The sequence below is a fragment of the Cucumis melo genome, chromosome 1 (genome assembly GCF_025177605.1).
Source record: "Cucumis melo cultivar AY chromosome 1, USDA_Cmelo_AY_1.0, whole genome shotgun sequence".
Classification (NCBI taxonomy): domain Eukaryota; kingdom Viridiplantae; phylum Streptophyta; class Magnoliopsida; order Cucurbitales; family Cucurbitaceae; genus Cucumis; species Cucumis melo.
Window position 1 is genome coordinate 1,029,285 of NC_066857.1, and position 13,804 is coordinate 1,043,088.

The following is a 13,804-nucleotide window of genomic DNA, read 5'->3' on the forward strand; positions in this document are numbered from 1 at the left end:
TCATTTAATAACAACGTCATGCACCCCTACTACAACCAACCAGAGATCTGAACTTTCTTTATATTCTTTGGGGGGAAATTTCTTATATCCCCAGAATTTGTAACTTACATGTCAATTAAAATTTTGACTCATTATAGCAATTTAGTAAATGGTCAAGTATACAATAGAATTTAATTTTTTGGTTGGGGTGTGTGTGTTTGGTGGGTGGGGTTACTAACCAAAGCAGCAAGTTCTGTCGCTAAACATTTTCTGGCTCTGTCAACATACTCACGTGCTTCATCATACTGGGACAGAAACACTGGCGTCAAAACCCCCTTGAAAAATAGTGCAAATAAAATAAAACAAAAAACATAAAATATAGACAGTACCTTTCCTTTACGAACTAATAAGACAGCCCTGTAGAAAGTTCCACTACTGCTTCCATCACCACTAGCAGCAGTGTTACCCAAGCTACGAAGTTTGGTTTCATCACCATCATCTAACCGAGAAACATATTCTGCCATTTGGTCCCACTCTCCCATGTTCCATGCAGCACTTGCAGCCTGCACCCTCAGAAACAGATTAGCAAAAACTGTAACGATTCTAATATTCTTTAGGTCAATGTCAAACACTAACCATTGGAGCCATTTCTAGCCGAGCAGCTGGCTCAGCAGGGGTCCAATACTCCTTGCATAGATTATTAAGCTCTTCCCAACGGGCCAATGCAGCAAGGCATCTCATCCGCCCTGTTAAACATCCATAATATATTTAAAATAACCTCCAGCAATGGCTTCCATAGGGTATTTATAATTATAAGAAAAATACAAAAATAGTCATATAAGTTATATAACGATACATGCATTTAGAACAGGAAAACAGAACAACACATAATTGTAAGGAATGAGATGTCTACAAGTCACAAACCTAACATGGCATCTAAAACAAGATGTGGATTTGATGCTTGTGATGCCTTAGCAGTATATGCCTTAAGAGCATCTTCCCAGCGCTGCAATTTCTCGTACCTTAAAAGTAGCAAATAAGGTGATTACTAATTGTTTCACATTCACAAATTTAAAGCTAACGTTGCTGTTTTACATTGTTTTAAGGATTACAAAAGAATACAAGTAAAAGAATGAGAAATGGGGGAAATCCTATTCCAGTCCTCTTTCTAAGAAGCATGGATAGAGATAAGAGTAAGACACGACACAGATATGAACAGAACACATCATGTTTTTTATACCTACAATACGAGTATGAATACCGCAAGGAAATGTATTTATATTAAATATAATTTTTTTAAAACTATGCAACATTTTTATACAAGGAAATTCAAAGTCGATGAATTTATGAATCTATATGCTTAGAAAATTAGTTTGATATATTTTCCTTCCAAAATCGATTACTTTTGTCATATACATTTCTATTTAGTATATTTAACAAGTGTTTGATACATGTCTAATTAATGTTAGACTTGCTTTGACTTTTTTTTTTCTTCTAAAATTGAAACAAACCTCCTCATTAAGAAATGAGACTGATGCTAAGTACAAAATGATACCAACAAAACAAGACCTAAGGATTAGTATACACCTAGACATCTCAACTAGGTTGACACCCCTTAGCACCCTCATCGTATCCAACTTTATATAACTAGTATTTATCACATCCATTACACTAACCATTGTCCGATATGTGTTCAACAAGTATGGCAATGTTCAAATGTCCAACGAGTCAGACATGGACATGCTAGCCAAATAGACTGTGCCTCTTAGATTTCAATCAACGAGACAACTAAAATTATTGTCCGAAAGCAGGATTTCTCCCATGGTGTGACTTGCTGATAATAAACATCACATGCACGTGGAAGATCAAAGCATCTCTACATAGTACTTCCTATATTATGGAGAACTATATTATCATCACCATAGGAACTCTAAAGCTACCCTAAAACTTCAATTCAATCACCTTAAAATTTTCTAGTTCCATAACCAGTAACCACCCACCGAAAGCAATACATAAATTTGCTGTTTTCTTAAACGATAAAAAAACTCCGCTAATTCCATTGATAGTCAAACATCAACATTAACTATAGAGAAATGACCGATACAAAGTACTAACAAATAAATGGGTTTTAATTGATTAAATTTAAAAGTGTTAAATTTTATGTGAGCAATATTCATTTAAATTACATTATTTTAAAGTTGTAAACTGTTAAAATGAAAATAATAACGTTTTCACATTTTGTGATTAGCTCCACGAGGCAATTTTAACTTTAAAAAGTCAATGTCATTGAACTCCATAAAAGACATGAGTTAGTAGTCCTTCTAAGAACCAAATTGACAAATTGCCTAACACAACAAATAATTAAAATTAAAAAAAGAAAAAAAAAAAGTAAAGCATTCTAAATTACCAAGATTCTTTCAGCTGAACTCCCAAATGTTGTTGAGCATATGTCAATATACCAACAGCAGCCTAGAGAATGAAAACATAGATCACTAAAGGGCAATGAATATTTCAAGATTGGCTTTACATACTTGGAAGAAAATGACAAAAAAAGAAATGAAAAGAAAAGGTTAACCTCATGCTGGTGCAACTGATTGTTTATATGAATAAGAGCTTCTACTACAGAAACAGGATTAGCATCCATCTTCTTGGACCTTGCACCCTCAAATTCCATTTCTTTGTAATGCAGAGCTTTGGCAAATGCACGACACTGAACAAATTCTCACAATTAATTGCCTATTTGTTATTCTTCAGACACATCTGAGCTACAGCGTCAGAAAAAAAGAAAAACGGAAACATAGAGTTTACCTTCTCTGCAAGAGCACCAAGAAGACGGATGTCAATAGGAAGTGGCTTCTCATCATGTTCCATAAACTCTGCCTGCCAGATTTCCAACATGTTCCACAATACAAAGAATAAAAAGAACAGTTAAAGAGTTTAAGCCGGAGACGTTTGAATTTGCTGCATTGAAAACATAAGAACAATGCAGCAAATTCCAGCCAAAATTAAAAGTTAAGAAGATCCTTAAGCCTTCAATCATAGGTTGATGAATACAAAAGTTATTTTCGATCACTTCATATATATGGTAGCCCTCAACACATACGTGAAATTCACAGTTTTAGTTTAGTTCACAGAACAAAGTTTTTAATAATAAAAAAGTAAAGGAAATAGTAATAGTCTCCACCTTTATCAGCACAAAACAAAGTTTTAAGAAGATGCTAATTCAATATTTTACACTGTTTGACCCTATACATAAAAAGACACAAAAAATTGTCTTGTAACCACTTCAACCTTAATAGTTGTAATAAATAACAAAATAGGAATTTAAAAGGAAAAAAAAAGCAAAATTTCTCCTTCATTGCACCATTTATATATATTATAGATGTATATAATCATTTAGGTATATTATAGATGCATATAATTATTTGTTCATAAAGCACATAAAAGGTCCAAATCATAGAAAGAAAAGACGGATATGGGAGTATCATTTAAATCTAACCATAAACCCTCCCCTTATGAATGATGCTCTTCCAAAATATTATTTAAATCTAACCCAATCACACGCCAGATTGGAGTAAACACTGCATCCTATTCAGCACCTACTTATTTTGAGGTGCTTGACACATATTCGAGTAAACACTGCATCCCAGTTGGTAATTAGTTTATTGCTAACACCTATAAAACAAAAATTCGGATATGGATACGCAATACTGATATGACAAGATACAATAATACATCAATTTCTAAAAAACTAAGATACGAAAATGTGTAAGATACGTTATTTATTATTATTATTATTTAGGATATGCAAATTTGATATAAAAATATAAATTAGAAACATAAATGTGAAGTTACTTGATGTAGTAGGAAAAAAAATACGATTTTAAAACATTTTATTCTAATATTTAATTCAACATACTTTAAATTAAAATTAGACTCACCTCAAGTAAAAGTTGAAAGTTCGAAACTAACTAATTTAAGATTTTAAAAATATAAAAAATAAATAATTGAGTAAAATTTTGGTGAATTAAAAAGATGAAAAAGACACCTTGAGACAAATGCATAAAAAAAGGAAGCTTCTTGTTTAAATGACATTTAAAAAAATCAAATGTATATTCGATCCCATAAACGATGGTCTTTTCACATTTCTTTTTTATCTTTCCTTTTTATCTCTTCACTATTTTTTGAACCCTTCATCTCCCTTCATCTTCCCGATACGCTATTTTTTTCCTCTAATCACCGGCTAACCCACATACTTCTCCATGTTCACCAGCCAACACACATCCTTCTTTGTGGTCACCGGCATCCCATATTATTTTCAATTGTTGCGGACCTCCACCTACATTCTTCTCCAACTGACAAATTGGCAACAATACGCTCAGTATTTCTTAGTATTTGCTTTATTTCTTTGTTTTTGAAGACTTTGATTTACCGATGATTTTTCATTTTATTTCAACCTAAAAAATATAATCCGCGTATCCATTTTTTTCCCCTAAAGACTCGTCAAAACACGTATCTAATACATATCTTGACAAATCTGTATTAGATACGTATCTGATGTGGATTCCATCCCTCCCCTCACATATCAGTACTTCATAGGTTAGCACAGTGTAAAACGGTATTAACCAATGTCAACAATAAGTGAAGCATTTGTATCAACACAATCTAACTGCATGGATTGAGCAATAAATCATGCTTCAGAACAAACCAGGTTTAGAAGCGTCGCCAAAATTTCAGGAGGGATATTTGGGGAGGAAAATGCCATCTCCAAGCTCCGAACTAACTGCTTCTGACTTGTCTCATTTAGTTGTGCCCAACAGCTAACAAACCCAGCTGCAAATAACTCACGCCCAACAAAAGGCTGCCAACAACTTACGATCAGAATCCATCTTCTGAAGATATAAATGCATATAAATGTCATAAACTAACCTGCAACTGTGCAAGTCTTGCACAGGTCCGTAATGCGGGTGAAGGTGACTCCTTAAGAAGCTCAATGCTGAAATGCCTCATCCATTCAGCCCAATCTTCCTTAGTACTTCTCTGGGATGCCTCTCCAGCAGTGCGCAATCTGCCATCATTAACCTACACAAGAAACTGTAATTTCAAAAGATATGTACAATTTGGCATCCCGAGGAGAAAAGAGGAGATTGTATTTTCACAATATCTACAATAAGGCAGAATGATGATAAAATTACAACCTCAAAGCATGCGTCTGAAAATCTTGGAAGCTCATGAAGAGGACAAAAGAAATATAAAGTTCGTTGGGCCATTGCATATAAAAGATAGGACTACCACAATATTTAAGACAGGGTGTAAGGGGTAGCATAAGGGTTTTTTCTTTCTCCACATGGAGATCGATGACAAGTTTAGTTATTGTAATGACAAATGTTTATTTCATACTTTTTACTATAAAATTTTTTATTTTCTTTATTTTGTTTCTGAAAAAGATCTTGCCTCCTCCATAAATATGATGAAGTAAGACTAGTTTCAATCATCTAGCCAATTTCTTTTGTTGATTCCACATGGAACCACCACCCTATCACTAATTCCCGACTCCTGAAACCGGAGACTGAGATTTATTTCATACTCTAACCTTACTGACTATACTTCTTCAATAATCTACAAATACGAAATTTATTGTGAAAGTGATGTGAGAGTGAATACAATACCTTCTCCTAAAGTTTAAAGAAACCATTTAAGAAGGGATAAAAGAAAATCTGCATCCAACAAAGCAACAACTATATCCATGAAAAAAGAAGACTTAATTGAAACAAATAACTTGAAGGAAAAATGGCCACAAAGGGAGGGCAAACTATAAGAAAGGGTTCCAATCAAAGGAGATGAGACCTAGCGAATAACAATATTTGAACTATTATTAGCAGTCAGAACGATTATTTCCATTCCACGACTTCATTTTTAGTGTCTCTATCTCACTTCTACATAATATTCTAAGCCATATGTAAAATCGATGCTTTACTTCTGCTGTCATAGAACTACACCCCCAACCATTAATTCTTGAGTTTGCATAGATGTTAACTACCTAGAGAAATACACATTTCAAAATGTTTGCACAAGCTCAGGTAACATTACAATACAAAAACAACGCAATAGAAGCAAGTAATGTCACAAATACCTGGTGACCCCTAAACTGTTTATGTACATCTGATTTATCTTCATAAGGATCAATGTCAACATCATTTAGAGGATCACTGATAACTTCCACTGGAACTCGTCGACTCAAACGCTGAGCAGTAGTGCTTCCCAAAATCAGTGGCTCTCGTCTTCGCAAACGTCCCTCAATTTCCTCAAATTCTTTATGCTGATAAACAGTAACGTACACTTATCATACATCAAATACAATTAAATAGACATAATAAATAAATTAATGTTGTCAGAGAGTAGGAAAACCCGCAATCGATGTTTCAATAGAAGCTTGTGTATTGATGGAATAAAAACAGTGAAATCTTCCCCAAGGGCCTGGGCTAGGCAACAAAGTGCGTCAACAGCATCTTTTTGGAGCTCATCATTCCTCCTGTACATGTAAAATTTAAATGAAAGGACTAATGAAATGTAAGAGAAAAATAAGTGAACAAATACGCACAAATCTGTATAATTCATAATTGTTCCAAAGTAACAAACAAATATTACTGTGAAACATAAATAGTCCTTAAGATAAAATAGCCCTTTGTTTCTTTGAGATGAAACTAACTTTCATCAATAGAGCAAAGTGCCACAAGGTGTCGAACTCCAAAGGAAAGTGAACCCACAGCTTTATAAAACTCCCTCATTTTACCCAATCACAAGAGAGTTGTGAGTTGTGCTCGTGTTGTTAAACAACACAAATCTAACAAGGGAGAACCCTTAAAATAAAAAAATAAAAAAATAAAAAAAACAAAGATTTATCAAATTTTTGCCATATCAAAATTTTATAGAATGACTACAATTTGGGGTAGAAATCATTATAGCGAACAACCAAGAAAGACCGAGAAATATGCAAGAAAATTCAAGAATCAGTCCTACAACAATTATGATGAAGCAGCTTATTCAAGAACGCTCAACTTGTACATCAATCGTGAAGCTTTTGAAGAAATGATGAAGGAAGTCGAGAAAGTCCAATGTTTCTTTGAAGAGATAACTCAAAACTTGGAACAATTTTCAAACCATTTGCAAGAACTTAAAAAAGATGTAATTCAAGAAATTAATTGTAAAGATATGAGTGATGAACAAAAATCAGGGAATCCACACAAAAGTTCAAAAAACAGAAGAAAACGTCTCTAAAATTGTAGGCTTCAACACAAGAGTCACCGAAGAAAAACGAAATCAATGTGCGGTTGCACATCTTGAACCAGGTGAGGAAGAAAACTTTAAAAAAATGAAGACATTATCTAAGGGAATGAAGCCTACGAAACAATTTTTAAATTAGAGCTTTTGCGATCCAAATCAAAAGGAAAATCGACACTGAGAATAGATGAAATTAAGTTGTCTGCAATTAATTTGAACGAATTTCACTGGGGCATAAACCCAATTTCAGAAAATAGGTATGTCCAAATCGTCTGTTCCTTTAGGTATATATTTGTATATTTGTATACACAAAGAAAGAAGAGTGAGAGACTGACCCATCCAAGACGAGCTTTAGGTGATGCACAAGCGAAGATATATGACCAGTTACCTGACAAAATGATTACAGAAACGTTAGCTGAGCAAAGAAATTTAAAAAATTATTTAAAGATTTTTGACTTGTTTTTGGAGAAAAAAGGTTAAAGATGCTATTTTAATGCTTATTTTTTCTAATTGATATAGTATATACATTTGATCATGAAGATTATTTAAATTATTTTTATTATGAATGTCATTTGTAATCAAAAGTTCAAAATCATCAGATAGTGATATTACCACAAAAACCCATCTAAAAGAATGGATACTTGCATAAAGCTTTGTTCCAGAACACCAGGTAGTGATGTTAAATATCAGTCAATGCCGAAACTAAAGAGAAGATGCATAATAAACAACTGCCCGTAGTTAAAAAAAAAAAAAAAAAAAACTCCTCTCTCCAGATCCAAATCTTTCTAAACTGTCCAACTTTACAACGAAAAATAAATAAATACTGTGATTTCTATACTGTACAACTGATCTCTTTACTTTAGGGACACCTACGATTCACTCGTTCTTGTTCATCTTTTTAACAGATCAATAATATTTTGTTTCTAATATAAGAAAAAATATCTAAAAAATAATAGAAGCAAAACTGCTTCTAGTGTATGAAAGAGAAAAAAACTTGAACATACAAAAGGGTAGTCAATGAAGAACCTGAACACGAGGGATTAATCTTGTCAAAGTTCTGATTGCAGCACGTCGTATTTCTGCTGGAGCATCCACCTTGAATAAACGAATAAGTGCAGGAAGAAGAAGATGCATATGTTCGTCCAAAGTGCCTACAACATGAATTACATGAACAAGCATGACAGATTACATTAAATAAGAAGGAAAAAAATAGTATTGAGACAAGAACAGTATTGGCCACAGGAAATTGCACATTGTATACAACATAATAATAACTGTAGCTACAAATATGATGAGTACTAACCGCCAAAAACTTCAAGAGTGTGAAGAATATCAAGAACATAGGTATAATCATTACAACGTTCAGCATCACTTAGTACTTGAATGCAACAAGGAAGAATAATGTGGAGAATCATTCTAAACTCATCATTGAGGGCTAAGCAAAGTTGTTCCACTAAGTGAAGAACCTAACCCAAACAAGTTAAAGAACAATATCAGCCGGAATCCATTTAATGGTAAAGAATGAAACTGAAAGGTGATTGGAATGTCATTAAGGGTATATTTGTAATTAGCTAGAGTAGTTGTTTGGGTATTTGGTTATAAATAGAGAGACTGAGGAAGGAAGCTAGGAAATAATTGGCGTTATCCTTCCAAATCTTTTGCAAGATTCTCTCTTAAAAAACGCCATTGTTTTCTAATTAGTTCTTATGCTCATTGATTGAAATGTTTCTTCTTGTCTTGTTATTGTTGTACCATGAGCATTAGTCTCATTTTATTATTTCAATCAAAAGCTTTGTCTCCTTTCTCAAAAAAAAAAAAAAAAAAAGACATGCTCACTGGATAGCCAAGTGGAGGACGACCGGTAGAGGGAAAATTGAAGGAAGACCACAATTCTGATATGAGAGAGAGCAATTCCGGTAAATATTTGCGAATGTGCTGCACAAACACAAGCATGAGCTTTAGGAGGTTCTTGGATAACATCATTTGTAGCATGGATAAAATGTCAATACACTGCAGTTTGTTATAAACCTGGCGGACAATAGAAACTAAGGTTCCAAGTTTCCACGTTATGAAGTCCTTTAAAGTATCATCACATGTGCTAACAGTGTGGAACAGATCGGGCAAAACCTGAAATTGAGAGTAGGAAAGAATTTAGATAACTATAGAAAATTCCAAATTAATTAAATTCATCATCACATAAACTGACCTTGGGTAAGTATGGAACAGAACCGAGCCCCATAGACTGTATTTGTACAGAGAAAATTTGGAAAAATTAGTGATAATGGAGCTAACTCGAGTGAGAACAACTAAAGGGAAAATAATTGCTTCAACCCTATACCTTGAATATGAACATAAGCGATCCAACCACCTTAAGATGATAACTAGCAAGGGAAGGATCTCGAAGTATTCTTAAGAGTGAGCTAATTGCAACCTGGAAATTTAAAAACAAGTGAATAAACAAGCACGCATATCTGAAACATCTATCCTTGTCATTCCTCTACTTTAGTCTTATCTTCAATTCAAATATCTCATAATTTGGAAACTTAGTGGAATTTATATTGTCAGCTGATAGCCCCAAATGGGAACTAAATCTGTGCCACTTGGTTGAATCTAATATTTAATTGAAACCTTAAACATCTTTCAGAGTTAGGTATCTATGTATTATACTTCATTGAGCAGAGTACCGTAGAATAATAATCCTCAGATGTCGCAAACGAGGGCCACAGCTCCATAGGAAGTTCATCTACGGATTGAATATGTTGACCAGAATCACTTGCTGCACGTGTTACTTCTCCATGCGACCCTGGCAAGCTTAGTTGGTTGCGTTTATGCACATGAGGATCCAGAGCACCCATTATTCCTAGAACCTGATTAAATTCAAGCAATTTAAAATTGAACACATTAACGATACAATTTTCTAGTTTGTTTGAAAAAAAATTTCGGAAAAAAAATGCTTAGTTGTTAATTTGTTTGGTATGGCTTTTTGAATGATTCTAAATTGGTTTAATTTGAACTTTTGGAGAAAAGCTTAGAGATGAGTTCTCCAAAAATAACTTCAAAGAGATGAAATTAAAATCTTGAAAATACGTAATAAGAAAAACAAAAATGTTTGCAATGAATAGCAACACTTTTTGAACATAGTTCAACATAAAGAAGTTGTGTTGAAAATAGAACTTTCCAAAAATGAAAATATAAAAGTATTTTTGTTAAATGATATTTTTAAGGAGTGCTTAAACTAGAAGGTATTCTAAACAATCACTTTGTCTGCTTATGGTGTGCCTACCTTTAATACTTCACGTCTAGTAGACCAAGCTAGCTCACCATTCAGCAATTTTAAAAGTAGGCCAAGCAACAATGGGTACTCATTGTACGGAGTTATAACATACCTATCATGATAGTGAAAAATGTTAATTCCTCCATCATTATCAGGGGTAAATTACTAAGCAAATAAAAGAGAATGCCATTCAAGACTTCTTCCAATAAAAATTTATATGTTTATTTTATGGAGCAGAACAACATGTATAAGATAAAGGAACCTGACCTGCAATTTTATAACAAGATGCAAAATCATGAAAAGTGATTGATACTCAAAAGATACAAACTAAAAAATAAAAACATTCCAAATTTAAACATTACAAAATCAGGAAACGATATCAAAGAGAGAGGGAAGGCAAGCCCAAAACTATTGAGTTATTTCATTCATTAGAATCATCATAACTTCTGCTTCGTTTCAGGAAAAATAAATAAATAAAACCCATCATGAGATCAACTTTATCGATTGTCCCTCGGCAACCTACCTGATGTCAATTTAGTGGACTTTTTTCTCAATTTTCTTGGTTTGTTGGATTGTTCCAATTACCAAGAAGTACTTCAGGATAATCATAACAAATGAAAGACAATTAAATCTTAATTTGTGGTGATTGATCCTTTATCCTTCCCTCGTATTAGTTGGCTTGAGAGTTATCGAGTTGATATGTTACATTTACCAATCTATTCAAGTTTCCTCGTTCCAATTAATTTCCGTTCATCAAAGATTAGATCTCCCATAGGATGGACGTCGGAGTGTTTGTTTGGCCTCCCAACTCCCAAAATGCAAAAACCAGCCAATCTAGACAGACCACCTACCCAAACCATGCACAAGCGCCTAATGCTCCACTTAAAAAAACTGCTAATTATACTGACCAAATCGTCAACGTAGGCAGTTCGGTTGGCACGATTCAACACCTAAGCAGGGTAATTTCAGTTTTCGGTAATTCTCTAATAAAATGTGTTCAATTTTAGTGTTTCCCACAAATTTAGTTGTACCAAGCAGTCTGCACTCCTATGTCATGTAATGTTCTAAAAGAAAATCATTGCTCGTCAAATATTCTATCATTACTCTTGTTCCAGAGACGAAAGAGGGGATCTACTTCTTTTAATTCAATGTAGTAAAATAGGTAATAGATACTTAGAAGTATTATTGCTCCAAAATTGATTTCAATATATTTAAAAAAATATGTTACCCAAGAAATCCAACACCACCAAAAAGGTAAGTATTCTCTCTCTCCTCTCTCCTTCTACCGCCATCTTCTCCATTGATCCTCTGCATTGGGTTGCATAGGCAAGATAGTTTTGAAGCAGCTGGTTGCATCTTCTTGGTGTTCTCTTTCTCCTTTCATCTTGAAGAATTGGGTGTGCAAGAATTTAGATTCGAGTGGGCTCTTTTTGAGGGAGCGTTTAAGTTTTGCTTTGTATTTAGTTTACTACTAATGTTTTGTCTTCCAGTGGCCTTGATTAGCTCGTTGTTTTTCTGTTTAGGTTTGTTTTTAAGTTTCCATCATATTTATGTTGACCAAGTATAGTCTTTGTTTTAGTTTTAGTGAAGTAACATTTGACTGCTTTAAGTCTTGGTAAGTAGCTGATGGAATTTAATTAGACTTTGTTAACTGGTTGTAAAGGTGATAAGTCACCTTCTGTCCTTGGTATAAAAAGCTTAAAGCTTAGGACTTTATGATTGAATTCAGAAATATTAATAGAAGAATAGAGACTTCGGTGTTAGTTGTTCAAGACTTCTCCAAGATTCATCATTTAGTCTGTATTTTCCCTTGGTTCTTTTTGCTCTTAGTATAATACTCTTGTACTTTGGGTTTTAGTCTCACCATTTATTATCATTAATAAAAAGGCTTGTTTCCGTTTAAAAAACATATGCTACCTAAAGTGCCTAAATCAATCCAGTGAAAATGTTAATTAGTTTGATTCGGTTTGGTTTGCCACCTAGTTAGAATCATTTAGGTTAGACAAATTTGAGCCCAAGGATTAGGCTGGGTCCAAATATATATCTTAAATAACCAACAACTTAAAGTAAACCAAAGAATCCATTAACATTTTTAAGGCATTATGAAAAGGTTGTGTACCCTGTGCTCTGAACAACTTGACCAAGTGTAGAAACAGCCACTTCACGTTTTGCAACAGCAGCACCATCCAACAGGGCTTCAACAATCAACGGCATGAGTTCAGGGAGGTATTGTCTCATTGCAAAACCACCCTGTCAACAACCATAGAGCAAATAAATAATAATAATAATAATAATAATTGTAAAACATTTGACTATGCTCTTAAAACGGAGACAAGCCTCTTTATTTATAATTAATGTCTCCTTATTTATAATTAATAAACAAGACATAAGCTCATAGTACAAGAGTGTATACTAAGAACAAGAGGATAGAGAAGAATTCAGTCAAAACTACAACAAAAGCTAAACTTAGGCAAACAAAGGAGATGACAAGCTAAAAAGTGAATCCCAACAGAAAAATTTAAGCTAAACAGAACCACAACCGAAGAAATCTAAATACAAAGCGTAATGAAAAATCCCCCTCATAAGGAACTTTTATATTCGTATTGCATGAAACATTTGACTGCTTTAAATTGAGAAACTCATAAACTGGGGGAAAAGTGTAAAAGCAGACTTAAGTTTTTCTTCACCTTTGTTTTAATGGTAAGAAACAAGATACTCTGATAACTTATATAAAATAGGTTTAGAAACAAAATAAAAATCTTTATATTGATTCACAATTTATAGACTTACAGATCTCAGCAATTAAGTAGTTGCAACATTTAAAAGCAGAAATAATAAGTGGCTACCACCAAATTCAAATAAGAAGGGAGTATTTGGAAGATAACCTTTACAACTAAAGCACTTTATAAGTGGTTAGTCACTTCCTTTCAGTTAACAAATGAACCCCTATACCTTTATGCCCCATAACCCTACAGCCGTTGAAAGACAAAACTGGATAGCCTAATTTGATCATCTACATACAGTAAAGCAGAGGAAAAAACATTTTCCATTAACGTTTTATTGTTTAAGAAACCAACAAACTGTACATCAATATATCAAAATGCAATTTCCTTGTTGACAGTTTATTCTTATACCTAGGTTCACTGCGAGAGTAGGTGGAATTAAAAGGGCAGCAAGGAGGTGGACCTAATAAAATCTAACGTCTGTAAACCCACAAAGCAATAAAAGGTGTATTGCAATTACAACCTTTTAAGGGATGTTTATCCAAGA

The 13,804-nt window shown here is 33.6% G+C and overlaps 1 protein-coding gene across 5 annotated transcripts in view; it reads right to left on the bottom strand.

The window, feature by feature from the left end:
- LOC103495325 (serine/threonine-protein kinase TOR) overlaps positions 1-13,804 on the bottom strand; it is a 38,587-nt gene that overhangs the window by 10,328 nt on the left and 14,455 nt on the right. For all 5 annotated transcript variants that reach the window (XM_008456835.3, XM_008456836.3, XM_051083614.1 and 2 more), the window contains 21 exons: positions 12,654-12,784; positions 10,544-10,646; positions 9,945-10,127; positions 9,599-9,691; positions 9,467-9,502; positions 9,289-9,387; positions 9,097-9,195; positions 8,564-8,726; positions 8,287-8,411; positions 7,596-7,648; positions 6,388-6,511; positions 6,113-6,298; positions 4,909-5,061; positions 4,688-4,840; positions 2,788-2,859; positions 2,555-2,689; positions 2,387-2,448; positions 904-1,001; positions 616-725; positions 369-542; positions 219-284 (listed from right to left, as the gene is read on the bottom strand). In XM_008456835.3, coding sequence (XP_008455057.2) covers positions 219-284; positions 369-542; positions 616-725; positions 904-1,001; positions 2,387-2,448; positions 2,555-2,689; positions 2,788-2,859; positions 4,688-4,840; positions 4,909-5,061; positions 6,113-6,298; positions 6,388-6,511; positions 7,596-7,648; positions 8,287-8,411; positions 8,564-8,726; positions 9,097-9,195; positions 9,289-9,387; positions 9,467-9,502; positions 9,599-9,691; positions 9,945-10,127; positions 10,544-10,646; positions 12,654-12,784 — 2,418 coding nt within the window. The remainder of the gene's footprint in view (positions 1-218; positions 285-368; positions 543-615; positions 726-903; positions 1,002-2,386; positions 2,449-2,554; positions 2,690-2,787; positions 2,860-4,687; positions 4,841-4,908; positions 5,062-6,112; positions 6,299-6,387; positions 6,512-7,595; positions 7,649-8,286; positions 8,412-8,563; positions 8,727-9,096; positions 9,196-9,288; positions 9,388-9,466; positions 9,503-9,598; positions 9,692-9,944; positions 10,128-10,543; positions 10,647-12,653; positions 12,785-13,804) is intronic.